Genomic DNA, 26,230 nt, shown 5'->3' on the forward strand with positions numbered 1-26,230 from the left:
TCCTTCTTTAGCTCTGCGTTTGCCAGTTCAAATGTCGGGAATACTCGTGGTCTTAGCCCACGTGGGGTGATATTATGTTTGATGTAACTGTCAAACATCAAGCGATTCCACCACGTTTTCCCTTGCTTGATCAGTATTTGTTTCAAAGAAAAAAGGTCATCTGACCAATCTCTGTTAGATGAATCTACATTATAGATTTCATTCCCAAAGGTTGAATCCAGACTGTTTTTCAATCTTTCTCGTCTATCATCTAGGTCCTTTGTCAGACTGAAGGAGGACATTCTGGTATATTGAATCAATAAAAATTTTATTATTAAGTCGTTATTTGCGAATATCAATTGCAATGCGTGATTAACTGTGCTAGTAGAGATTAGAAATGCTGAAGTCTCAGCCTTAACAATTGAATAAAAGGGAAAAGGGAAGTGGAAGATCTACTGCACTAGTATATATATATCTTTAAATTGAATTTAAATCTAAAGAGAACCCCATTTCATATTATGCCACTTTTGAATCTGGTCACGTATTGTGGGGGTGCTGCCACACCATATATGTTGCCAACATATAATAAGTTTTGAGGGAAGGGAAAGATTTGGACTGTGGGTGGCGCACTGTAATTATGTGAACAATCGCATAAAATATAACTTTTATTAGTATTTATTTAAAAACGCTGATAACTGTGAAATATTAAAACAAATCCAGACAAGTGCAAGACACAGTGCAACATATACATAAAAAACACACTCTCTTGCTCCAATGTGTTGTGCAAAGTCAAATATATTAGGTATTTACTGTAGTAGGTTCTATGACCTTATACCAAATTCATACGGTGTTGTCAGATAGTTATCCCAATTAATGGCTGGATATAGTTAGTGCGAACAGCAGTATATTGTCCACATGTGTAATTTCCAATCCTAACATACGTCAGGTAAGTGTACTGTTGTTCCTAAATTCCTGTCCATTAGAGAGAAAACAGATTTGTAAAATTTTCTTCAAATACCACATGTATTGGTGCATGCATTCTAGGAGATGCCGTTCTATATCCAAACAGTGTGGCACTCTCAGTCACTGCCGTCAGTGCCGCTGTACTGTTATGTACATTAATAGACGTTCTCAGTCTCTGCTGTCAACGTGCTTGTATTAATGTTATAAATGACACTTATTCATCAAGTTCATTATTCAATACCAATTTCACTTGAATTATTTATTTGTGGTATATTAATCTTGGCATAAGTGGAATATATGCGTTCTCACTCTCAGCTGTCAACGCAAGAAAAATTATCTTCTAAATGCCACCCTCCTATATATGCATGCTGCTGGTTTATTGGCGTTCTCAGTTTTTACTGTCAACGTCTGTATAGAACTACCAGCTTATAACTCTCATTCATGTGGTCAAATGTACTTGTTAAATAATTGTCAGTTGACACTTACTATCTTACTCTTCATTGGACTAATCATTACACTTTAACGACCGTGATAATACACTTTATCTGATGTTGTCCAAGGTCGCTTGACCAAGTAATGTTTCTCACATGTAGTATTTAGTTTATTGGAAAGTCATCACTGATGGTGTCATGCAAATCTCATTATCTATATCATATATATAGTTTATTTGCAATGGTGATTACTTGCATTGTGTTTGAGTATTCAAAACTGACACAGGTATCTCTTATGTACTCTGCCTGTCAGTATGAACATGATAGGCCCAGCAGTAGCAGTAGTATGTCTGTTACTAAAATTAACAGCTTTTGAAATTCAATCCAGCCACACTCCCATTATGCTATTCACACATATATTGTTAATTAAGTTCTACTATAAGTCACAAGTGCTGGTAAAGTGACTCTGAGTTCCACTATCTAAGCCCTATTAAATGTGAAGGCTTTGTATGTGGATTGTAATCAGATACATGTGTTGCACTGAGCTATACTAGCAATGTTGCTGTCTCGCACAGCTGTGAAGACAGATCTTGTTACTATGTTGCAGCTGTGTCCTTATGACACATGGATTCCCAATACGTAGCTTCAGTATTAGGAATGTGAATAGCAAACAATTCCCAGCTGACCACTATTCAATATGCTTGTTTGTTAGATAATTAGCTGTTAATTCATTCAATTAGTAGTCAGCTGTTAATTCAGCTGCAAATGTTTGTAAGAAACGCTATATATGACTCACAGGTAAATGTGTATTTAAAGCATAAAGCTCTATGACGGCTATATTGCTGTCTTTGAATAGCTTAAAGTCAAGTTCTATCACTGTATGTAGGCTGTAATTGACACATGTATAGCTGGTGAGTTTCCCCAGTGTCCGGTATTGCTGCACTGGCTCACCAATAGCTGGGCTGGGTATGTGGGTCTGATTGACTGCCCTAATCTATCAGTTCTCGTTCTATATGCTGCTCAAACACATTGCATTGCTTTCCCTTGTATAAGCAGTTCGCACTCCTAATCTCTGACTAACACCACATGACTAAATTGCACATAACATTAAACACATGAGCCTAGTGTGAAGACGCCGACGCGCGTTTCACAGTGTATATGTTGCACTGTGTCTTGCACTTGTCTGGATTTGTTTTAATATTTCACAGTTATCAGCGTTTTTAAATAAATACTAATAAAAGTTATATTTTATGCGATTGTTCACATAATTACAGTGCGCCACCCACAGTCCAAATCTTTCCCTTCCCTCAAAACTTATCTTATATGTTGGCAACATATATGGTGTGGCAGCACCCCCACAATACGTGACCAGATTCAAAAGTGGCATAATATGAAATGGGGTTCTCTTTACATTTAAATTCAATTTAAAGATATATATATATATATATACTAGTGCAGTAGATCTTCCACTTCCCTTTTCCCTTTTATTCAATTGTTAAGGCTGAGACTTCAGCATTTCTAATCTCTACTAGCACAGTTAATCACGCATTGCAATTGATATTCGCAAATAACGACTTAATAATAAAATTTTTATTGATTCAATATACCAGAATGTCCTCCTTCAGTCTGACAAAGGACCTAGATGATAGACGAGAAAGATTGAAAAACAGTCTGGATTCAACCTTTGGGAATGAAATCTATAATGTAGATTCATCTAACAGAGATTGGTCAGATGACCTTTTTTCTTTGAAACAAATACTGATCAAGCAAGGGAAAACGTGGTGGAATCGCTTGATGTTTGACAGTTACATCAAACATAATATCACCCCACGTGGGCTAAGACCACGAGTATTCCCGACATTTGAACTGGCAAACGCAGAGCTAAAGAAGGAATGGGAAATGACATTGACCCAATGCTCTAGGGAGTTGATTAAAATACTAATTAAACACGATGAAATCCTGTTAACCCAATATGCACAAGAGATCTCTGCTCTGGGGGAAAAATTAAAAAGATTCGAAACAGTGGAAAAATTCCAAGCCACATATAATAAGTATAAGAAAGATGTGGAGGACATGGAACAGGAGATCATAGAGAGAAAGAAAAAGAAACGTTCTAGAGATAAAAATGATTTTGCCCAGGACAAAGTCTATAGGTGGAAGTCCTATCCACCAAGGAACAGCAAAACTAATAATCAATTGAATTATACAACCTCAGACATTGAGTCCTCAGAAGGAGAAGATTTACAGACTAGGAGAAGACCCTACAATAGGGATTTTTTAGAACAAACCCCAAGAAGGGTCCAGGATCACACCAATATGGAAGAGTTAAGATCAGGAGGGGGAAGGGGGGTCAGAAGAAAGCGCGACAGCAGGGATTGGAGAGAAGAACCCAGGGAACAGAGGAGAAAGCGATAAATAATGATGACACATTACGCATCATCAACCTGTTTGATAAGACCCTCACTGCAGATCAAATTAATCTTCTGAGTAAGGGCCTGTCCTTCTCACCTACACACAGACCTGATAGATTCGAATGCGAAAAGGACTTACAACTCTTTATGAGGAAAATATTACTGAAAAAATTATTTTTCACACAACAACAGTGGAGAGAAAACCATCCAACCTTAGAATCTATCCCCTCTCAGGAGACATTGGTAACATCATTAACAACTGAGGACCAAATAGCCCTTGAGATATTGGAAGAATTAGAAACACGGGATGAACCTCCCCTTGCCCCCTCTCCATTTGATCCTCTTAAACTTAAGAACAAATCCTCCTTTTTTCCGGAGTATAAAATCTCTCCATCAGCAAAAGTTTTTTATGACCTGGTTTCCAGAGATTTGGACCTCATGTTCACACGTACACAGCAATTTCAACCGCACAACGACAATTTGACAAGGGGAGAGAGAGCAGCCTTACAAGAAATCATCAAATGGCAAGACATTGTTATTAAACCCTCAGATAAGGGGGGTAACATCGTATTGTGGCCCAAACATATGTATGTTGCGGAATTGAGGAGACAATTAAACGATCAGGACTGTTACAAACCACTGATATTTAATCCCACCAAAAACTTTCTTAGTGTATATAATTCTATCATTTTGAAAGCATATCAAAGTGGGATTATAAAGAAAAAAGATTATGAATTTCTGAAAACAGACAACCCACGAGTGGCAACTCTATATCTTTTGCCAAAAGTGCATAAAGATGAGAGAACTCCCCCCGGTAGACCTATTGTCTCTGGTGTAGGCAGTCTAACCGAAAAGGCAAGCACATACGTTGACCAGTATCTTAGACATCATGTGCTCACATTGCCTTCCTACACCAGGGATACTATGGATGTATTGAACAAACTGCAGGATATGACAGTCAACCAAGGGACGTGGCTGGCCACCTATGACGTCGAAAGTCTCTACACGAGTATTGATCACGACAAGGGTTTGGCAGCCACTAAATACTTTTTGAACATGGGAACCCATTATGAGTTTAATGAGTTCTTAATTTCCCTGTTACAGTTTATACTAACAAGAAACTACTTTATTAGCGAAGAGACCTTCTACCTCCAGGTTAGAGGGACAGCGATGGGGACAGCTTGTGCCCCATCGTATGCCAACCTCTACCTGGGATGGTGGGAGAAGGAACATGTATTCAATGAAAACTTGGAGGAATACACACAACATATCCTGTTGTATCTTCGCTACATTGACGATATCCTGATGGTCTGGGAGGGAGAAGCAGAGATGTTGGAGGAATTTATTACTATCCTGAATAATAATGACCTTAATCTGAAGCTGACAGGGGAGAAAGATCAGAAGGAAATTCATTTCCTGGACCTCAGTATCAAAATAGAGAGCGATGGCAGGATCAGTACAGATATTTTTCGCAAAACAACAGCGACAAATAGTATTTTGCATTCCAGTAGCTCTCATTTACCCTCAACGATTAGAGCTATCCCTAAGGGAGAACTGCTTCGTACAAAAAGGAATTGTTCAAATGATGTAATCTATCACGAACGAGAAATCCAGGCCTGTGACCGTTTAAAGAAACGGGGATATAGCAATAAGATTATTAAATCTGCGGTCAACAATGTAAGATTACACACAAGAGAGTCACTCTTAACCCCCAAGATCAGACTTCAAAAGGAAGAACCAGTCCGATTTGTGAGCACATTTAATCCCAAATGGAATGAGATCAATGGTATATTACAGAAGCATTGGTCGGTACTGCAAACGGATGAGGTTCTGGAGCAAGTTCTACCTAACCGCGTACAGAGCAGTTGGAGGAGATCCAAGAATTTGAAGGATCTAATCGTGCAGAGCCATCTTGCTGCCCCTTCTAGACAACTATACAGTAAAAAAGGCTCGTACCAATGCGGTCGCTGTAAAGCATGCCAATATATGACATCTAAGCAATCATACACAGACAAATTTGGCAAAAAATGGCTGATCCAGAACTTCATTAATTGTACCACAATGGGCGTGGTGTATCATCTAGAATGCCCATGTGGCAAAAGATACATTGGTAAAACCATTCGCCCATTAAAAGTCAGAATTTTGGAACATGCTAATAGCATCAGAAATGCGAAAAAGGATGCTGAAAGATTCAGAACACTAACACCAGTGGCGAAACACTTCCTATACCATCATGGAAGTGACACTGGAGGCTTGAAAGCCTATGGGATGCAACGAATCCAGCTAGGTATCAGAGGGGGCAATATGGACAATGAGTTGCTCAAACTGGAGACCAAACTTATTTTTTTGATGGACAGTATGCAACCCAGAGGACTGAATGAATACAACAGTTATCTTCCATTCCTGGGATAAAATAGCTTTCTAACTGATACTGGAAAATATTCTCCCAGGATTAAACAAACATACGTTTAAAACCCTGATACTATACTTACTTGTCCCTCTTCACATAAGACCTATATCCTTGACAATTGCCTGAGTAAAGAGATAGGTAGTAACCACTTACCAAACAGTGATTACGGATAGAGAACTATCCATCCAAGCAACGTAATTTTTGATGCAGGCCAAAACTGGAGATGTAAAATTATAAAGGATCATAAGAGAGAAAAGATGATCTGAAATTGATATAATCAATACAGATATCCAGTATTTGATAGAGGGTCAGACTGAGAGAATATATGATAATACATAGGGCTGAATGAATATGATACTCATCTCTCACCCTGGGGATAAGTTATCTTCCCAACTAATGATGGAAGATATCTACACAGGACTAAAACAGTGTACGGTTGAACTCTTGACTCCACGTTGACACGTCTTTTCTTAGATAAGGCTCATACTCCCGATAACCGCTGGAATATAGGGATAGGTAGTAACCACTTACCTGAAAAATATCATTTTGACTGTTGTGATACATATACCAAAGTATATTGAAAGTGATCACATTATTAATGTAACCCATAATTGTCATCTACTTATATTGTGATTTATAGGTTATTGTGATATATTTTATGAATGTGATGTATCATTACTCCTGTAATGTTATTTCGTCCTTCCACTTTATGTTAAGGGAATGTTATTGTGTTATGTTCCACTATATTATGATGGGGACACCATTATCTTATCATTTATTAATTACTAATTTCTCTATGGATCTGTTTTACTAGTTTGTCTCGGTCTAACCCTCTATCAAAGATTGAATATCTGTATTGATTATATCGGTCCAGATCTTCTATTCTCTCTTGTGATCCGTTTTTTGAACTGCATCGGAAATTATGTAGTTTAAGGGGATAGTTCTATAGTCATAATCAATAATTTCATATTATACTTAATTAATTATTTATTTAATGTTTTTATTAGTACACTAATAAATTACACAAATCACACACTTTAGCACTCTCTAGCACAATCATTATATAAATTAATACATTTTCTCTTTCATATACATACTGAATTTACAATCCCAGCAATTAATTTAATTCACATGTACATGCATGTTAGATAAGTGCATGTTAGCTTGTTCACATTGTTCACAGCACAATATTTCACTTCATTTTATTCACATATTTTAACATATTTTTTTCACGATTTTTCACTGCACTTTATTTTATTCACATGCACACAACTAATGATATGAAAGTGACACCAGGACGAGGGAATTCTCACCCATACAAATATATTAACGAGTCAGCGTTACAAACAATTTGTAGAATAATACAAACAGGGGTGACGATCATTTACAATTTCTCGGACAGTCCATACTGGAGACAGACACGTTGTATGAAGCTCTCCCTCTAGCATACGCAAAATCGGGATCAGGATTGGTCAGAATGAAGCATGTGATCGGACTTAGAATAACACCAGATCCCGAGTTGTGGGAGCCGCATCACGTCAATGCAATTAGGTCACATGATTAGGAATGAGCCCCAGGATTGGTGCGGCTCAATCGTTAAAGTCAGACCGAAGGAAGCAGTCTGGTTAGCCCTGACGAAAAGTAAACTGTGAAACGCGCGTCGGCGTCTTCACACTAGGCTCATGTGTTTAATGTTATGTGCAATTTAGTCATGTGGTGTTAGTCAGAGATTAGGAGTGCGAACTGCTTATACAAGGGAAAGCAATGCAATGTGTTTGAGCAGCATATAGAACGAGAACTGATAGATTAGGGCAGTCAATCAGACCCACATACCCAGCCCAGCTATTGGTGAGCCAGTGCAGCAATACCGGACACTGGGGAAACTCACCAGCTATACATGTGTCAATTACAGCCTACATACAGTGATAGAACTTGACTTTAAGCTATTCAAAGACAGCAATATAGCCGTCATAGAGCTTTATGCTTTAAATACACATTTACCTGTGAGTCATATATAGCGTTTCTTACAAACATTTGCAGCTGAATTAACAGCTGACTACTAATTGAATGAATTAACAGCTAATTATCTAACAAACAAGCATATTGAATAGTTGTCAGCTGGGAATTGTTTGCTATTCACATTCCTAATACTGAAGCTACGTATTGGGAATCCATGTGTCATAAGGACACAGCTGCAACATAGTAACAAGATCTGTCTTCACAGCTGTGCGAGACAGCAACATTGCTAGTATAGCTCAGTGCAACACATGTATCTGATTACAATCCACATACAAAGCCTTCACATTTAATAGGGCTTAGATAGTGGAACTCAGAGTCACTTTACCAGCACTTGTGACTTATAGTAGAACTTAATTAACAATATATGTGTGAATAGCATAATGGGAGTGTGGCTGGATTGAATTTCAAAAGCTGTTAATTTTAGTAACAGACATACTACTGCTACTGCTGGGCCTATCATGTTCATACTGACAGGCAGAGTACATAAGAGATACCTGTGTCAGTTTTGAATACTCAAACACAATGCAAGTAATCACCATTGCAAATAAACTATATATATGATATAGATAATGAGATTTGCATGACACCATCAGTGATGACTTTCCAATAAACTAAATACTACATGTGAGAAACATTACTTGGTCAAGCGACCTTGGACAACATCAGATAAAGTGTATTATCACGGTCGTTAAAGTGTAATGATTAGTCCAATGAAGAGTAAGATAGTAAGTGTCAACTGACAATTATTTAACAAGTACATTTGACCACATGAATGAGAGTTATAAGCTGGTAGTTCTATACAGACGTTGACAGTAAAAACTGAGAACGCCAATAAACCAGCAGCATGCATATATAGGAGGGTGGCATTTAGAAGATAATTTTTCTTGCGTTGACAGCTGAGAGTGAGAACGCATATATTCCACTTATGCCAAGATTAATATACCACAAATAAATAATTCAAGTGAAATTGGTATTGAATAATGAACTTGATGAATAAGTGTCATTTATAACATTAATACAAGCACGTTGACAGCAGAGACTGAGAACGTCTATTAATGTACATAACAGTACAGCGGCACTGACGGCAGTGACTGAGAGTGCCACACTGTTTGGATATAGAACGGCATCTCCTAGAATGCATGCACCAATACATGTGGTATTTGAAGAAAATTTTACAAATCTGTTTTCTCTCTAATGGACAGGAATTTAGGAACAACAGTACACTTACCTGACGTATGTTAGGATTGGAAATTACACATGTGGACAATATACTGCTGTTCGCACTAACTATATCCAGCCATTAATTGGGATAACTATCTGACAACACCGTATGAATTTGGTATAAGGTCATAGAACCTACTACAGTAAATACCTAATATATTTGACTTTGCACAACACATTGGAGCAAGAGAGTGTGTTTTTTATGTATATGTTGCACTGTGTCTTGCACTTGTCTGGATTTGTTTTAATATTTCACAGTTATCAGCGTTTTTAAATAAATACTAATAAAAGTTATATTTTATGCGATTGTTCACATAATTACAGTGCGCCACCCACAGTCCAAATCTTTCCCTTCCCTCAAAACTTATCTTATATGTTGGCAACATATATGGTGTGGCAGCACCCCCACAATACGTGACCAGATTCAAAAGTGGCATAATATGAAATGGGGTTCTCTTTACATTTAAATTCAATTTAAAGATATATATATACTAGTGCAGTAGATCTTCCACTTCCCTTTTCCCTTTTATTCACCCAATGGTAAGTCCCCTGGCCCGGATGGATTTGGGGCGGAGTATTATCGAATTTTGGCCCCCCATCTGGCACCTCATTTATTATCCCTTTTCAATGCACTGTTGGAGGGAAAACCTCCCCCTATGGGATTTGGAGATGCCAGAATTGTGTTGTTTACGAAACCGGGAAAAGATCCCCGATATACTCGATCTTACAGACCAATATCATTATTGAATCAGGACGTGAAGCTTTTCACAAAACTAATTGCAATGAGACTTCAACCAATCCTGAATAGGGTCCTACATCCTGCTCAAACAGGGTTTGTCAAAGGTAGAACCTCAGTTCATAATATCCGCACACTGATTGCAGCAATGTATAGTGCACAACAAACTGCCTGCCCCAACGCCCTTATAGTTAGTTGTGACGCCGATAAGGCGTTTGATCGTGTCTCTTGGTCTCATTTGCTTCGTATTTTTCATGCCCAGCAATTCGGTGAGGAATTCATTCATCTGTTCAAAATGTTGTACACACTACCTCAGGCACACCTGACTGTAAATGGCTTAAACTCGTCTGCCTTTACGTTAGGTAGAGGGACCCGTCAGGGATGCCCTCTTTCCCCCCTGCTATTCAATCTAGCCTTAGACCCATTGATACGTCATTTTATACAAGATCCTACTTGGCAAGGTATTAGGGTAGGTAACAACGAAGTTAAGGTATCGGCTTTTGCTGACGACCTGTTATTATATTTTGCTGACCCCAAACAGGCATTTCCATCGTTACTGACCACACTGCATGACTTTAATTTAATTTCTGGATTTCTTATCAATTTTGATAAGACAGAGGCGCTGGCGTTGGGAGGGGAGGCGGCACGGGATTGGGGCGATTCATTTCCCTTCAAATGGGCCCACAGTTACTTAAAATATTTGGGTCTTCGCATCCCGCCACTCCTCACTGACCTGTATACGGTGAACTTTTCTTACCACATTACCCAAATGACGAATGATTTTTTGAAATGGCAATATCTCCCTATTTCTTATCTGGGTCGGTGTCATCTATATAAGATGATCTCCTTCCCTCGACTACTCTACCCAATCCAGATGCTCCCATTTATATTGTCCAAACAAGATGTCCATTCTATTAACAAAGCCCTTACTAAATTTATTTGGGCAAACAAACGTCCCCGCATCTCACTTATTAAACTAAAACAACCCCTCTCACTTGGTGGTATTAATCTCCCCTGTCCTGAAGACTATTCCCTAGCCGCCAACTATAGATATGCTCTGGATTGGATAGGGGATCGTGACAATTTCGTTAATGGAGCTTTGGAACAGGCTCTCTCACCTCAACACACACTAGTACACTTGTTGCATTTTGCTGCTATTCCCCATCAACATGACAGACTTCATAATCCATTAATATATACGCCATGTATAGCTTGGCGTAAACTCAGGAAACGCCTAGGCCTATCCCTAACGGATTCTTTATTTCAGCCTGTGTGGCGTAATCCGCGCTTTCAGGGTGGAGAAGATAATAGGATTGTTCACGGTTGGCATCTCCAGGGTCTCTCCCTTCTATATCAATTTTTGAATACAGAATGCTCCGCAATATTGACTATAGCACAACTAAAAGACAAATTCCCCACTCTTAATTTTCCCCTGTTTGCCTTTTTCCAAATCCGTAGTTTCGCCACTAGCATAATATCACGACTACACCCTCCTGATCGCACCTTTCCCCTGGATGGTCTGGTACGACAGTCCCCGGGAGCACCGTATAATACTTCTTTAATATATTCTCACACTAGGCGGAGGTTGGATCTATCTAAGCTCACAACAGGGATGGCCAAATGGATAGACGACTTCCCAGACACCGATCTTCTGACGGTGATTCGGTGGTGTGGTTTACTAAATAAACAACTAGTCTCATCTTCCTATGCAGAGATGCACTTTAAGATATTACATAGAGCCTACTACACCCCTAGACTTAGGTTCCTCACTGGAGTATCTGACAACTCTTTATGTTTTAAATGTAACTCCCCCGATGCAGATATTATTCATTGTCTCTGGACATGCCCGGTAGTACAGTCATTTTGGATGGCAGTCCAAACCTATATTAATATGGAACTTCGCATCTCCTTTAATATCACAATGGCCTGGGCTTTCTGGAACTCCGTGCAGACCCAGGATCCCCCACATTCCAAAGGAATGAAATTACTGTTGGCTCGTGTGGCTGCTGCAGCAAAGAAAACTATTCTATCCCAATGGATAAATTCGGAGCCGATACCCCTCTCCCAAATGGACTGGGTTGATTGTTCCCTGGATGCGGAGTCGCGCGCCCCCAAATTTTTTGACATTTGGTTACCCTACTTACATACGCTGCCAACTGATACCAGGGAATATGTGCGCAGAGTAGTTAGGTTAACAACGTGGTATAATACGGAATCTCTCATTCAAGGCTCACTCCCCTTTTAAACCTGTCAACTGTTACTACATTCCCCCGTTTGATATGTATATGGTTGATTGTCCTCTTAACCTTGCCTATACGGACTAAAGTTTTGGTTCAGCTTTTTGATTGATAATGTCTGTACATCGCAGTGATTGATACATCCTCGCAAACATTGTGACATATGACCTGTATTTTATTACATGTTCCCTTCTCAATAAATATATATTTAAAAAAAAAAAGAAGTGTCACGTTTAGGCGCCAAGATGGGCGGGAAGTTGGGGCGTCTAACAGATCGAATGCGGACGCGATGGAGGAGTGGTCCGACCAGACATTGGGGATAATCGAAGAGGACAGAATGTGGTTAGAGGCCGGGGGGCTGCAGAAGAGATAATCTAGTCTGGAGTAAGATTGATGGGGGCAGGAAAAAAAAAAAGTATAGTCCTTGGAGGATGGGTTAAGAGCACGCCAAGTGTCGAAGAGAGATGCCTCTTTAATAAGTTTGGAGAAGGTGTCGGATATATGACAGGTGCGGGGGTGCTTCTGGGGAGCGGATTTATCTAGCAGAGGATCTAGAACTGCGTTGAAGTCCCCTCCCAGGAATACATAGCCCGCTCTGTGTCTCTGGAGGGCTTTGAAAAATGATCTAAAAAAACGTTGTTGGCCCGTGTTGGGTGCGTATAGGTTGGCTATAGTTACATCCAGGTGTCCCAGCCTGCCGACCAGAATGATATACCTCCCCTCTGTGTCAACATGAACCGAGCTTTGGGTGAAGGGGAGTTTGTTGCTTATCAGAATAGCGACTCCATTGTGCTTAGATTCACTTGAGGAGTACAACACAGTGGAAAATCGTCTGGAAGATAGATTGGGGTGACCATTACGCTTAAAATGTGTTTCTTGAAGCAGAACTATATCTGCGCGTAGGGTGCGGATTGTACGGAACAAATGAGAGCGTTTATGGGGCGTGTTAAGGCCCCGGACATTCATAGAGGCAATGGTGAAGGGCATGGTGCTGGAAGCAGGGAGAGTTTGGGTGAGGTAATGAAAAGGGAGATCAGTAGGAGGCCAACTCGTTCGCTCGGGAGAGTTTAGGAAAAATATTTAAAAAAGGGGGAAGAGAAAGAAAAAGAGGAGAGAGGGAGAAAAAGAGGAGGGGGGAAGAGAAAAGAAAATACCAAAAGACCCGAGAGAAAGAATTATAGACGGGTAGGAAAAAAAATAAAAATAAACAAAACAAAAAAAAGTAAGAGTAAAAACAGGTTACTCAATACAGAGGAGATTGGTACTCCTGCAGTTAGGACTTAGTGGTCCAGGGAGGCGAGGGAACCAAGGTTCCGTGTCGCCAAAAAGGAGTAAGAAAAAGTAAATAAAATTGGGGGGTGGTGAAGATCTAAATGAGTAGAGAATTATCACACGTAAGGAGGAGAACAGAGAATATACGCACAATCCGAGAAGAGAGGGGGTAAGACGACAAACAAAATGTGCACTAGAGTGTAAGAGACACGAGGTGGGGCGGTGTCCCCTGGGTGAGGGGGGGGGAGGGAGAGAGGGAAAAAAAAAAAAAGGAAAAAAGGGTGCGAGGGTGTATGGGAGGAGGATAGAGACAATCAGCGCCTGAAAATACATTGAATACTTATTGTTTGGAGATACCAGATATTTTACGGCATACATCTATACACACTTGTCTTAACCTGCGGGATCGACCAGCACAGGGGGCCCACAGTGCAACTTGTGGAGTCTAGGAGGGAGCCAGCGGTGAAGCTGGTTAGATATGTGAGACCCCTGCGCCCGTGGACCGCACCTGAAACCATAACAGATAAAACTTGAAAACGTGAAAACGTTGGGACTGCAGGAGAAGAGAGACCTAATAATGCGTGGTGCTGTCATTATAACCGTGAGCAACTAAGAGAGAGATATTAAGTCCCTAAGCTGAGAACAAACTAACAATAGGAGGTAAAATGGGGCGTAGGGTTGCGGTAGGATTTAACCTCAATTGAAAGTAGCATGAGGGGCTAGGGGCGGTTGCCAAGAACCAGAGATTGGCCACCCAGGCTACTATAAACATATGGAGCCTAGTGAATTTGAACTGCTTCAAGGAGTGACCTCGAGGTAGTTACAGAAAAAGAACAAAAAGCATCATGGGGTAGGGGTGGGGGGGTGGGGGGAAAGGGATGAGAAATTAAAGAAAAAAATATATAATTAAAATAATAATAATAATAATTATAATAATTATAATAATAATAATAAAGGGGGGGGGGGGGCGGGGAAAGGGGTATGTGGGGGGAGGTGTGAACACATGCATTACATGAACACAACATTGAAATCCTTGCAGTCATATCATCGTATAACAGTGTAACAGTATAACAAGGGGTGTGATCCCCCAACAACAAACAGTCAATGAAAGGTTATACAGATGTCTGAGGGGGGAAGTATGCATATTGATGTAGACTGTTCAGGGGCTGAAGTAGTTATCGACGGATTGGAACAAGGGCTCGTTGGATAACAACCAACCTAACGCATCTTCCAATTTTAAGTTGAGTGGCCTGCTCCAGCGGGGGGGCCAGCCTCCTCTATATGCGAGAGCAGGTCTCTGCCCTCCCGGGGATCTCTGATGATGACCGTCTTTCCCTGGAGGTCGACGATTAGCTTGAAGGGGAAGCCCCATCGGTATCGGATGTTCCGGTCCCGTAGTGCCTTTGTGAGATCACGGAGTTCTCTCCGTTTAGCTAAGGTCAGAGGGGCCAGATCTTGGAAGAACTGAAGTTTAGAAGAATTGTAGAGTACATAAGGCTTTCCACGGGTAGAGTTAAGGACCCTTTCCTTATCCTTAAACTTGAGGAAGCGGAGGACCACATCGCGAGGAGGTTCGCCATCCCTAGGCTTAGAACGAAGGGCACGGTGAGCCCTCTCCAGAGGGATCTGTATAGCCCCCAGGTCCGGGATCAGGAAGGAGAATAGGTCGTGGAGATAAGGTTCGAGGTTATCCATACTGACGGATTCCGGGATGTTGCGAATGCGTATATTGGATCTGCGTTCGCGGTTCTCAAGGTCCTCGTTTTTAGTGCGAAGCTCTGACAATTCTGAGGCAATGTGGTCCAGATCGCGCCCCGTATCATTTAGAGCTTTTTGGAAATGGTCCTGACGGGATTCCATTTTTGAGGCTCTGGAAGCAAGGGAAGAGATGTCCGTTTTGATGGAGGCCACCGCCTTGTCCAGTTTGGACTCCAAGGAGTCCTTCAAGTCCGAAATAAGGGAGCGGAGAGCTAAGATATCATCTTTAGTGGACGGAGCGGAAGGCGGAGTGACGGAGTTATCCATTGAATCGTGAAGGGGGGAGGGGAGACCCCTAGGTTGGGTATTCTTGGTGCCCCTGGTAAAGTGTTGAGAGATATCAGCACCCCCTTGTTTAGGAGTCTTGGACGAAGATTTCTGCATGTGGATTGTACCAGTGTAGGATATTATACTATGAAATGTGATCCGTCAGGGGAGATAAGGAGTCAGATGCGAAACAGAACAAAACAAACAAAAAAAAAAAAAAAGGAGGGGGACACCCAGGGGGGGGGGGGACCGCGCTCCTCACTTTCAGGCAATCATAGCGCCGGGGACTGGCAAGGCGGGAATGTCTGCAAGAAGGATTCCACGTCCAAGGTAGTAGGGAGTCCCCTGGTTAAGGACCCCTCCGTTGTTGCGGACCGGGGGGTGTGAGTCCTGAGTAATGAAGCAGGCCAGGCAATGGTGTCTTCAGTGCAGGTCAGGTGACAGTGGAGTCCCACCGGGGACAAGAGTCGGAGTCACCGGGGTCAGGGCGGAGCAGGACGAGGATTCCAGCACCCGGAGTGTGATGTCCGGGGCCCTTGGTGGCTCTGCAGTCCCCCGGGAGCAATCAGACCTGTTTATGGGGTCGGTGCGCGCAGAGGTAGGGACCAGCAGTTAAGTCCTGGGACAGGGGGGGGATCAAATTATAATGTGGTGGGAGAGTGCCACTGAGGACTTATGGTAGTAGCCGCTCACTAATCCCTTTATGGTTTTGTGGCTCCCCGTTGTTCTGCTGCAGACCCACAGCCCCCTCCGTGCGCCCCTGTATCCCAGTGCCGGCAGAGGGTCCCCCCTTAGTTTTTATTTTTAATAAATGTGCCATTTGTATTGTGTGTAGAATTTTGTGCCCTTGAAAATTTAAATATGCCCTACTCACTGATTAGGTGCAGGGTGCTAGAGTGAACACTACCCTAATATAACATATGACCATGCACAAACTCATTCTCTCCTGGCGACATTTATCCACACCAACTTTCCCCTTTACTTCCTGGGTGTACTCTCACACCTTCGGCAGGATGTAATGGAGTCCGAGTTGGAACGTTTTTTAAAGGGGCAATAATTTACAAGGCTTGGTTTTAACCCTTTAAACAAAACGTCCAAGATCGGTCGACATCCTGCACCTCTAGCGAACTCGGACTCCATTATATCCCTCCGCTTAAGTTGCCAAGTCCTAGATTAATTCCTTCATATCCTCACACTAAATGAACACCCTTGACTAGTCTTTAGAACCTGAGAATATCACTTTAAATAGGGACAGTTGATGGCTGCACACTCCCATCCTGTACACCTCTTATAATTTGCAAGGAGTAGGGGTGACCCAACACGTTTCCTCTTATTTAGATGTCACACAGAGCCTGCCCGGGCATAGGCCATATAGGTGAATGTACAGGGTGTCACTGCTTCAGGGGCACCCAGCCCCACATAATTTATGGGGAAGCAGGTAAAATCCTGTCATGGGTACCAAACTGCTCACGGCTGGCTTTGCACAGAAGTACTCTCCCTGAGCCACCGATGCATTCAGCAAATCAACAGGACATGCTGCATTCTTCCACCATCCCCACAGCAGGGTCCACTACACGGCATTCACCAAGCATAGGTGTATAGGTCATTGGTACGGCCCCATCTGGAACACTGTGTCCAGTTCTGGAGAGCATATCTCCAGAAGGATATAAATAAATACACGAGAGTGTACAAAGAAGGGCAACTGAAATGGTGCATGGCCTACATCACAAAACTTACCCGGAAAGGCTAAAAGATCTTAACATGTATAGTTTGGAGGAGAGAAGGGAAAGGGGGGACATGATAGAAACTTTCAAATATACCAAGGGTCTTAAAGTTCAGGAGGGAAACATTCTTCAAAGGAAAATAAGTATGATGCGCCCTATACACTGGGCGATATTACTGAAAGATATGAATGATCTCGTTCATTAATGAATGAGATACCGTTCATATCTTTCAGTGTGGAGGCACCAGCGATGAACGATGCGCGGCCCCGAGCTCGTTCATCGCTGGTGCCCCATCGCTTGTGCATGCAGGCCAATATGGACGAGATCGTCCATATTTGCCTGCACTGCTATGGAGCCGGGTGACCGGGGAGTGAAGAAACTTCACTCCCTCCGTCACTGCCCTCCCGCCGCCGGGTCGCCCGTCGGCCATATACGCCGTCGGGCAGCTCGGCGGCGGATCGACAAATGTGTAGGGCCCATTAGAACTCGAGAACATACACTGAAACTGGAGGGAGGCAGGTTCAGGGGAAATTTAAAGAAAAATTACTTCACAGAAAGGGTAGTGGATAAGTGGAACAGCCTCCCAACAGAGATGGTAGAGGCTAGACTGTAGAGCAATTTAAACATGCTTGGGATAGGAATATGAATATCCTTACAAAGAATTAAAGGTTCAAAAAGGGTTGAGATGACCTAAAGGATAAAAAAAAGGGGGCAGACTAGATGGGCCAAGTGGTTCTTATCTGCCGTCAAATTCTATGTTTAAGCAATGAGTGCAGCACATACACAACAGACGCTCAGGGAAAGCACGTGTGTGTGTGTATAATATTATATATATATATATATATATATATATATATATATATATATATATATATACACACACACAATTTTTTTTTTAATCATTATTATTTATTTATTAACTGAGCTACTAATTAAGTCACCTGTGCTGAAGTCTGGATATCACTAAAAATAAGAATTTACTTACCGATAATTCTATTTCTCGGAGTCCGTAGTGGATGCTGGGGTTCCTGAAAGGACCATGGGGAATAGCGGCTCCGCAGGAGACAGGGCACAAAAAAGTAAAGCTTTTACCAGATCAGGTGGTGTGCACTGGCTCCTCCCCCTATGACCCTCCTCCAGACTCCAGTTAGGTACTGTGCCCGGACGAGCGTACACAATAAGGGAGGCAATTTGAATCCCGGGTAAGACTCATACCAGCCACACCAATCACACCGTACAACTTGTGATCTAAACCCAGTTAACAGTATGATAACAGAAAGAGCCTCTTAAAGATGGCTCCTTAACAATATAACCCGAATTTGTTAACAATAACTATGTACAGTATTGCAGATAATCCGCACTTGGGATGGGCGCCCAGCATCCACTACGGACTCCGAGAAATAGAATTATCGGTAAGTAAATTCTTATTTTCTCTATCGTCCTAAGTGGATGCTGGGGTTCCTGAAAGGACCATGGGGATTATACCAAAGCTCCCAAACGGGCGGGAGAGTGCGGATGACTCTGCAGCACCGAATGAGAGAATTCCAAGTCCTCTTTTGCCAGGGTATCAAATTTGTAGAATTTTACAAACGTGTTTTCCCCCGACCACGTAGCTGCTCGGCAGAATTGTAATGCCGAGACCCCTCGGGCAGCCGCCCAAGATGAGCCCACCTTCCTTGTGGAATGGGCCTTAACAGATTTAGGCTGTGGCAGGCCTGCCACAGAATGAGCAAGTTGAATTGTGTTACAAATCCAACGAGCAATCGTCTGCTTAGAAGCAGGGGCACCCAACTTGTTGGGTGCATATAGTATCAACAGCGAGTCAGATTTTCTGACTTCAGCCGTCCTTGAAATGTATATTTTTAAGGCTCTGACAACGTCCAACAACTTGGAGTCCTCCAAGTCGCCAGAGGCCGCAGGCACCACAATAGGTTGGTTCAGGTGAAACGCTGATACCACCTTAGGGAGAAAATGCGGACGAGTCCTCAGTTCTGCCCTATCCGAATGGAAGATTAGATAAGGGCTTTTATAAGATAAAGCCGCCAATTCAGATACTCTCCTGGCGGAAGCCAGGGCCAGTAACATAGTCACTTTCCATGTGAGATATTTAAAATCCACCTTTTTCAATGGTTCAAACCAATGGGATTTGAGGAAATCTAAAACTACATTTAGATCCCACGGTGCCACCGGAGGCACCACAGGAGGCTGTATATGCAGTACTCCTTTAACAAAAGTCTGTACCTCAGGAACTGAGGCCAATTCTTTTTGGAAGAATATTGACAGGGCCGAAATTTGAACCTTAATAGATCTCAATTTGAGACCCCTAGACAATCCTGATTGTAGGAAATGTAGGAAACGACCCAGTTGAAATTCCTCCGTCGGAACACTCCGATCCTCGCACCACGCGACATATTTTCGCCAAATGCGGTGATAATGTTTCGCGGTGACTTCCTTCCTTGCCTTAATCAAGGTAGGAATGACTTCTTCTGGAATGCCTTTCCCTTTTAGGATCTGGCGTTCAACCGCCATGCCGTCAAACGCAGCCGCGGTAAGTCTTGAAAGAGACAGGGACCCTGTTGTAGCAGGTCCCTTCTCAGAAGTAGAGGGCACGGGTCGTCCGTGACCAACTCTTGAAGTTCCGGGTACCAAGTCCTTCTTGGCCAATCCGGAGCCACTAGTATTTCTTACTCCTCCTCACCGTATAATCTTCAATACCTTTGGTATGAGAGGCAGAGGAGGAAACACATATACTAATTTGTACACCCAAGGTGTTACCAGTGCGTCCACAGCTATTGCCTGTGGATCTCTTGACCTGGCGCAATACTTGTCCAGTTTCTTGTTGAGGCGAGACGCCATCATGTCTACCATTGGTCTTTCCCAACAGTTTATTAGCATGTGGAAGACTTCTGGATGAAGACCCCCCTCTCCCGGGTGTATATCGTGTCTGCTGAGGAAGTCTGCTTCCCAGTTGTCCACGCCCGGGAAGAACACTGCTGACAGTGCTATTACGTGATTCTCCGCCCAGCGAAGAATCTTGGCAGCTTCTGCCATTGCACTCCTGCTTCTTGTGCCGCCCTGTCTGTTTACATGGGCGACCGCCGTGATGTTGTCCGACTGAATCAACATCGGTTTTCCTTGCAGGAGTGGTTCCGCCTGGCTTAGAGCATTTTAGATTGCTCTTAGTACCAGAATGTTTATGTGAATAGACTTTTCCAGGTTCGTCCATACCCCCTGGAAGTTTCTTCCTTGTGTGACTGCTCCCCAACCTCTCAGGCTGGCGTCCGTGGTCACCAGGATCAAATCCTGTATGCCGAATCTGCGGCCCTCCAATAGATGAGCCTTTTGCAACCACCACAGAAGATATACCCTTGTCCTTGGCGACAGGGTTATTCGCAGGTGCATCTGAGGATGCGACCCTGACCATTTGTCCAACAGATCCCTTTGGAAAATTCTTGCATGGAATCTGCCGAATGGAATTGCTTCGTAAAAAGCCCCCATTTTTCCCAGGACTCTTGTGCATTGATGTACAGACACCTTTCCTGGTTTTAGGAGGTTCCTGACAGGTCGGATAACTCCTTGGCTTTTTCCTCGGGAAGAAAAACCTTTTTCTGAACCGTGTCCAGAATCATCCCTAGGAACAGCAGACGTATCGTCGGAAAACAGCTGCGATTCTTGGAATATTTAGAATCCAGTCGTGCCGTCGAAGAACTACTTTAGATAGTGCTCTTCCGACCTCCAACTGTTCTCTGGAACTTGCCCTTTTTAGGTCGTGCAAGTAAGGGATAATTTAGATGCCTTTTTTCTTTGAAGAAACATCTTGTCGGCCATTACCTTGGTAAAAAGGCCCGGGGTGCCGTGGATAATTCAAACGGCATCGTCTGAAACTGATATTGACAGTTCTGTACCACGAACCAGAGGTACCCTTGATGAGAAGGACAAATTTTGGACATGGAGGTAATCCTTGATGTCCAGGGACACCATATAGTCCCCTTTTTTCCGGTTCGCTATCACTGCTCTGAGTGACTTTATCTCGATTTGAACCTTTTATGTAAGTGTTCAAAACATTTTAGATTTAGACTATGTGTCACCAAGCCGTCTGGCTTCAGTACCACAATATAGTGTGGAAAAATAATACCCTTTTCCTTGTCGTAGGAGGGGTACTTTGATTATCACCTGCTGGATATACAGCTTGTGAATTGTTTCCAATGCTGCCTCCCTGTCGGAGGGAGCCGTTGGTAAAGCAGACTTCAGGAAGCTGCGAGGAGAAGATGTCTCGACTCTCCAATCTTTACCCCTGGGATAATACTCGTACGATCTAGGGGTCAACTTGCGAGTGATCCCACTGCGCCCTGAGACTCTTGAGACTACCCCCCCACCTTGAGTCCGCTTGCACGGCCCCAGCGTCATGCTGAGGACTTGGCAGACGCGGTGGAGGGCTTCTTTTCCTGGGAAAGGGCTGCCTGCTGCAGTCTACTTCCCTTACCTCTATGTCTGGGCAGATATGACTGGCCTTTTGCCTGCATGCCCTCATGGGAAAGGAAAGATTGAGGCTGAAAAGACGGTGTCTTTTTTAGCTGAGATGTAACTTGGGGTAAAAAAGGTTGGATTTCCCAGCTGTTGCTGTGGTCCCCAGGTCCGATGGACCGACCCCCAAATAACTCCTTCCCTTTATACAGCAATACTTCCATCTGCCGTATGGGATCTGTATCACCTGACCACTGTCGTGTCCCTGACATCTTCTGGGAGATATGGACAACGCACTTATCTTGATGCCAGAGAGCAAATATCCCTCTGTGCATCTCACATACATATATATAGAATGCATCCTATTAAATGCTCTACATGAATAAAATATTTTCAGTCAGGGAATCCGACCAAGCCAACCCAGCACTGCATCTCCAGGCTGATGGCGATCGCTGGTCGCAGTATAACCACCGTATGTGTGTATATACTTTTTAGGATATTTTTCCAGCTTCCTATCAGCTGGCTCCTTGAGGGCGGCCGTATCTGGAGACGGTAACGCCACTTGATAAGCGTGTGAGCGCCTTATCACCCTAAGGGGTGTTTCCCAACGTACCCTAATTTCTGGCGGGAAAGGGTATAACGCCAATATTTGCTATCGGGGTAACCCTACGCATCATCACACACTTCATTTTATTTTATCTGATTCAGGAAAAACTACAGGTAGTTTTTTCACTCCCACATAATACCCTTTCTTGTGGTACTTGTAGTATCAGAAACACGTAACACCTCCTTCATTGCCCTTAACGTGTGGCCCTAATGAGAAATACGTTTGTTTATTCACCGTCGACACTGTATTCAGTGTCCGTGTCTGTGTCTGTGTCGACCGACTGAGGTAAATGGGCGTTTTTAAAACCCCTGACGGTGTTTCTGAGACGCCTGGACCGGTCCTAATAGATTGTCGGCCGTCTCATGTCGTCAACCGACCTTGCAGCGTGTTGACATTCTCACGTAATTCTCTAAATAAGCCATCCATTCCGGTGTCGACTCCCTAGAGAGTGACATCACCATTACAGGCAATTTCTCCGCCTCCTCACCAACATCGTCCTCATACATGTCGACACACACGTACCGACACACAGCACACACACCGGGAATGCTCTGACAGAGGACAGGACCCACTAGCCCTTTGGGGAGACAGAGGGAGAGTCTGCCAGCACACACCAAAAACGCTATAATTATATAGGGACAACCTTATATAAGTGTTTCTCCCTTATAGCATCTTTTATATATATACAATATCGCCAAAATCAGTGCCCCCCCTCTCTGTTTTAACCCTGTTTCTGTAGTGCAGTGCAGGGGAGAGCCTGGGAGCCTTCTCTCCAGCTTTTCTGTGAGAGAAAATGGCGCTGTGTGCTGAGGAGATAGGCCCCGCCCCTTTTTCGGCGGCCTCGTCTCCCGCTATTTTTGAAGTTAGGCAGGGGTTAAATATCTCCATATAGCCTCTGTGGGCTATATGTGAGGTATTTTTTGCCTCTAATAAGGTTTTTATTTTGCCTCTCAGAGCGCCCCCCCCAGCGCTCTGCACCCTCAGTGACTGTTGTGTGAAGTGTGCTGAGAGGAAAATGGCGCACAGCTGCAGTGCTGTGCGCTACCTTTATGAAGACTCAGGAGTCTTCAGCCGCCGATTTTGGACCTCTTCTCTCTTCAGCGTCTGCAAGGGGGCCGGCGGCGCGGCTCCGGTAACCATCCAGGCTGTACCTGTGATCGTCCCTCTGGAGCTAGTGTCCAGTAGCCAAGCAGCAAATCCACTCTGCACGCAGGTGAGTTCACTACTTCTCCCCTAAGTCCCTCGTTGCAGTGATCCTGTTGCCAGCAGGACTCACTGTAAAGTAAAAAACCTAAGCTAAACTTTCTCTAAGCAGCTCTTTAGGAGAGCCACCTAGATTGCACCCTTCTCGTTCGGGCACAAAATCTAACTGGAGTCTGGAGGAGGGTCATAGGGGGAGGAGCCAGTGCACACCACCTGATCTGGTAAAAGCTTTACTTTTTTGTGCCCTGTCTCCTGCGGAGCCGCTATTCCCCATGGTCCTTTCAGGAACCCCAGCATCCACTTAGGACGATAGAGAAACCTGCACTGTTGGTGTGCCTTGAGGACCGTGGTTAGGAATGCCTGCTTTACACCGTTACACACATACTACATGAATGCTATTCATTATAATGCATAAGAATCCACTGAGTTTTTCCATATACTGCAACGCTTCCCAACTACAAGTGTGATTACTTGAAAAGAGTGACACAGGCATTGTGGTCCAATGAGGTGCCATGGCCACCCCTTGTGCGAGTTCTATTGTCACTTTCATTATATATATAATCCACCCTTAGACCCTCTCACACTATTGTCCCCAAACACCAGTCACTCCCCACCCATCACCACACTGCGTCCTGTCCCACTCACATTGCTGCCATACTTACCTCTTCCCCCCAACATTGAGGTGTATGACATCCCCACTCCGGCCTCCCGACCCGGCCATGCCCTAGTCACCCCCGGCGGCCTCCTCCTCCCCTTCACACCGCCGCCGCCATTCTTCCGGCAACACCGAGCAGCCAGCCTGCTACAGCGCACAGCCCTTACGCTGCCATTGGCTGCAGTTCCCCGTCAATTAACGATAGCTCCCGCCCAGTTCATTCAGCAGAGACCAGTCTGCACACGTGACCCGTCGCTGGACGCCACGCCCAATTCCTGTCCTCTCCAGGTTTCGGCACCGGGCGGGACCGCACTCAGCGCAGCCCAGTAGCTGACCTCACCCGGGCAGGGCGGTCATACATTTACTGCAGTGGTGGTATACGGGTCATGTGTCTCACCCTGATATATGTACATACATGCACACTACTGCGGGCATGTAATACATGTATGAATGCTAACAGTCTGTCAGTGCCTGGGATAGTTGGACTGGGATCCCTATGGAAGTCTTTAGGTCTGGGAGGTCACTTTATCAGTTCTTTAAAAGATTCTTTACATAGAATAAAACATGACTCATTCTTATGATATATGAGGGCATAAGTAACCTCCATCATTTCATAGCTGGGAACTTTCCATAAGATGTCTAGAACTTACATCATTGAAAACACCCCAAAATAATACAGTGGGCCTGAGTCAGACGTACTGTATGTGAGATTTGGGGATGTTTTTTCAGCCTCATGCTGCATTTATGTTGGGCATGCACATCGTCTGTTTCAGTCGTGTGCCAGATGTGTTACTGGCTGCATACGACTAGGGGGCCAGCCGCTGTAATGAGTGTGCCCACGCTGCCAAAATACAGTAAAGGTCCGTACACATTAGACAATGTCGCTCTGTGAGCGACGTCTTATGTTTCTCCTCCCGGGCCGGCCGGTCGGCGGCCGACTATACACACTGAGCGATATGACCGCTCATATCGCTCAGTGACGTCACGCCTCTGCCAGGGGTGGTAGTCATGTGACCGCCGGTCGGCTGACCGACAGTCACATGACCTCCTCCGTGAGCCCGACGGCTCACTTTCCCGATGGTCGGCATGCCGACCAACAGGGACTATTTCCACTCGTGGGTGTCCACAACACCCATAGAGTGGGAATAGAACCCGTGGTGACCGCAGGTCGCCACCGAGCCCGCAGCGTGGCGAGCGCAGCGAGCCCGCAAGGGGCTTGCAGCACTCGCCCCTCCCCGCCGGGATCCCGGCGTCGGTATGCTGCCGGGATCCCGGCGTCGGTAAGGTGACCGGCGGTCTCCTGACCGCCGGTCACCCGTACTACACCCCTCTGCCAGCTGTGCATGCAGGTCCTGGACGACAGTCCAGATCCTGCATGCATGCCCTACCGACAGCGACGATCATTGCCGACCCGCGGGGCCACGCATCGGTCGTCGCTGGCGGCATACACACTTGCCGATAAAATGAACGACGTCGCTCAGAGAAGGGGAAAATGAGCGACGTCGCTCATTTTATAGGCAAGTGTGTATGGGCCTTAAGGGCGTATAGCCGCCAGTTATGACTAATATGGGCAACAAAAGTTACAAATGTAGATGCTTCAAGGGGTATTGCTGGCGTTATAACCCTGGTGTGACTTGCATACCTATTAAATACCCATTAAAGGCACGCAGAAAGAACGCTTCATATCAGCTGGGGAAGGGGAAGCCTGCACATGTAAAGTGTGCCGTCTGTGCAAAAGTGTCAGCGTTACATCCTCATACCAGATTAGAAATGACCTCTCTCATTAACATAACTTCAGGTTTTCTGATATACAGCTAGAATTATTGTCATTTTTTACGTCAAAAATATTACCAGACATCAATTCGGGGCCGTC

The 26,230-nt window shown here is 44.0% G+C and overlaps 1 protein-coding gene across 2 annotated transcripts in view; it reads right to left on the bottom strand.

Moving 5' to 3' along the window:
* SHKBP1 (SH3KBP1 binding protein 1) overlaps positions 1-24,566 on the bottom strand; it is a 70,007-nt gene extending 45,441 nt beyond the window's left edge. For both annotated transcript variants that reach the window (XM_063937683.1, XM_063937682.1), the window contains exon 1: positions 24,365-24,566. In XM_063937683.1, the coding sequence (XP_063793753.1) occupies positions 24,365-24,423 (59 nt within the window). In that variant the 5' untranslated portion in view covers positions 24,424-24,566. The remainder of the gene's footprint in view (positions 1-24,364) is intronic.
* Positions 24,567-26,230: the final 1,664 nt, after the last annotated feature.

This window comes from Pseudophryne corroboree, chromosome 8 (assembly GCF_028390025.1).
Source record: "Pseudophryne corroboree isolate aPseCor3 chromosome 8, aPseCor3.hap2, whole genome shotgun sequence".
Classification (NCBI taxonomy): Eukaryota; Metazoa; Chordata; class Amphibia; order Anura; family Myobatrachidae; genus Pseudophryne; species Pseudophryne corroboree.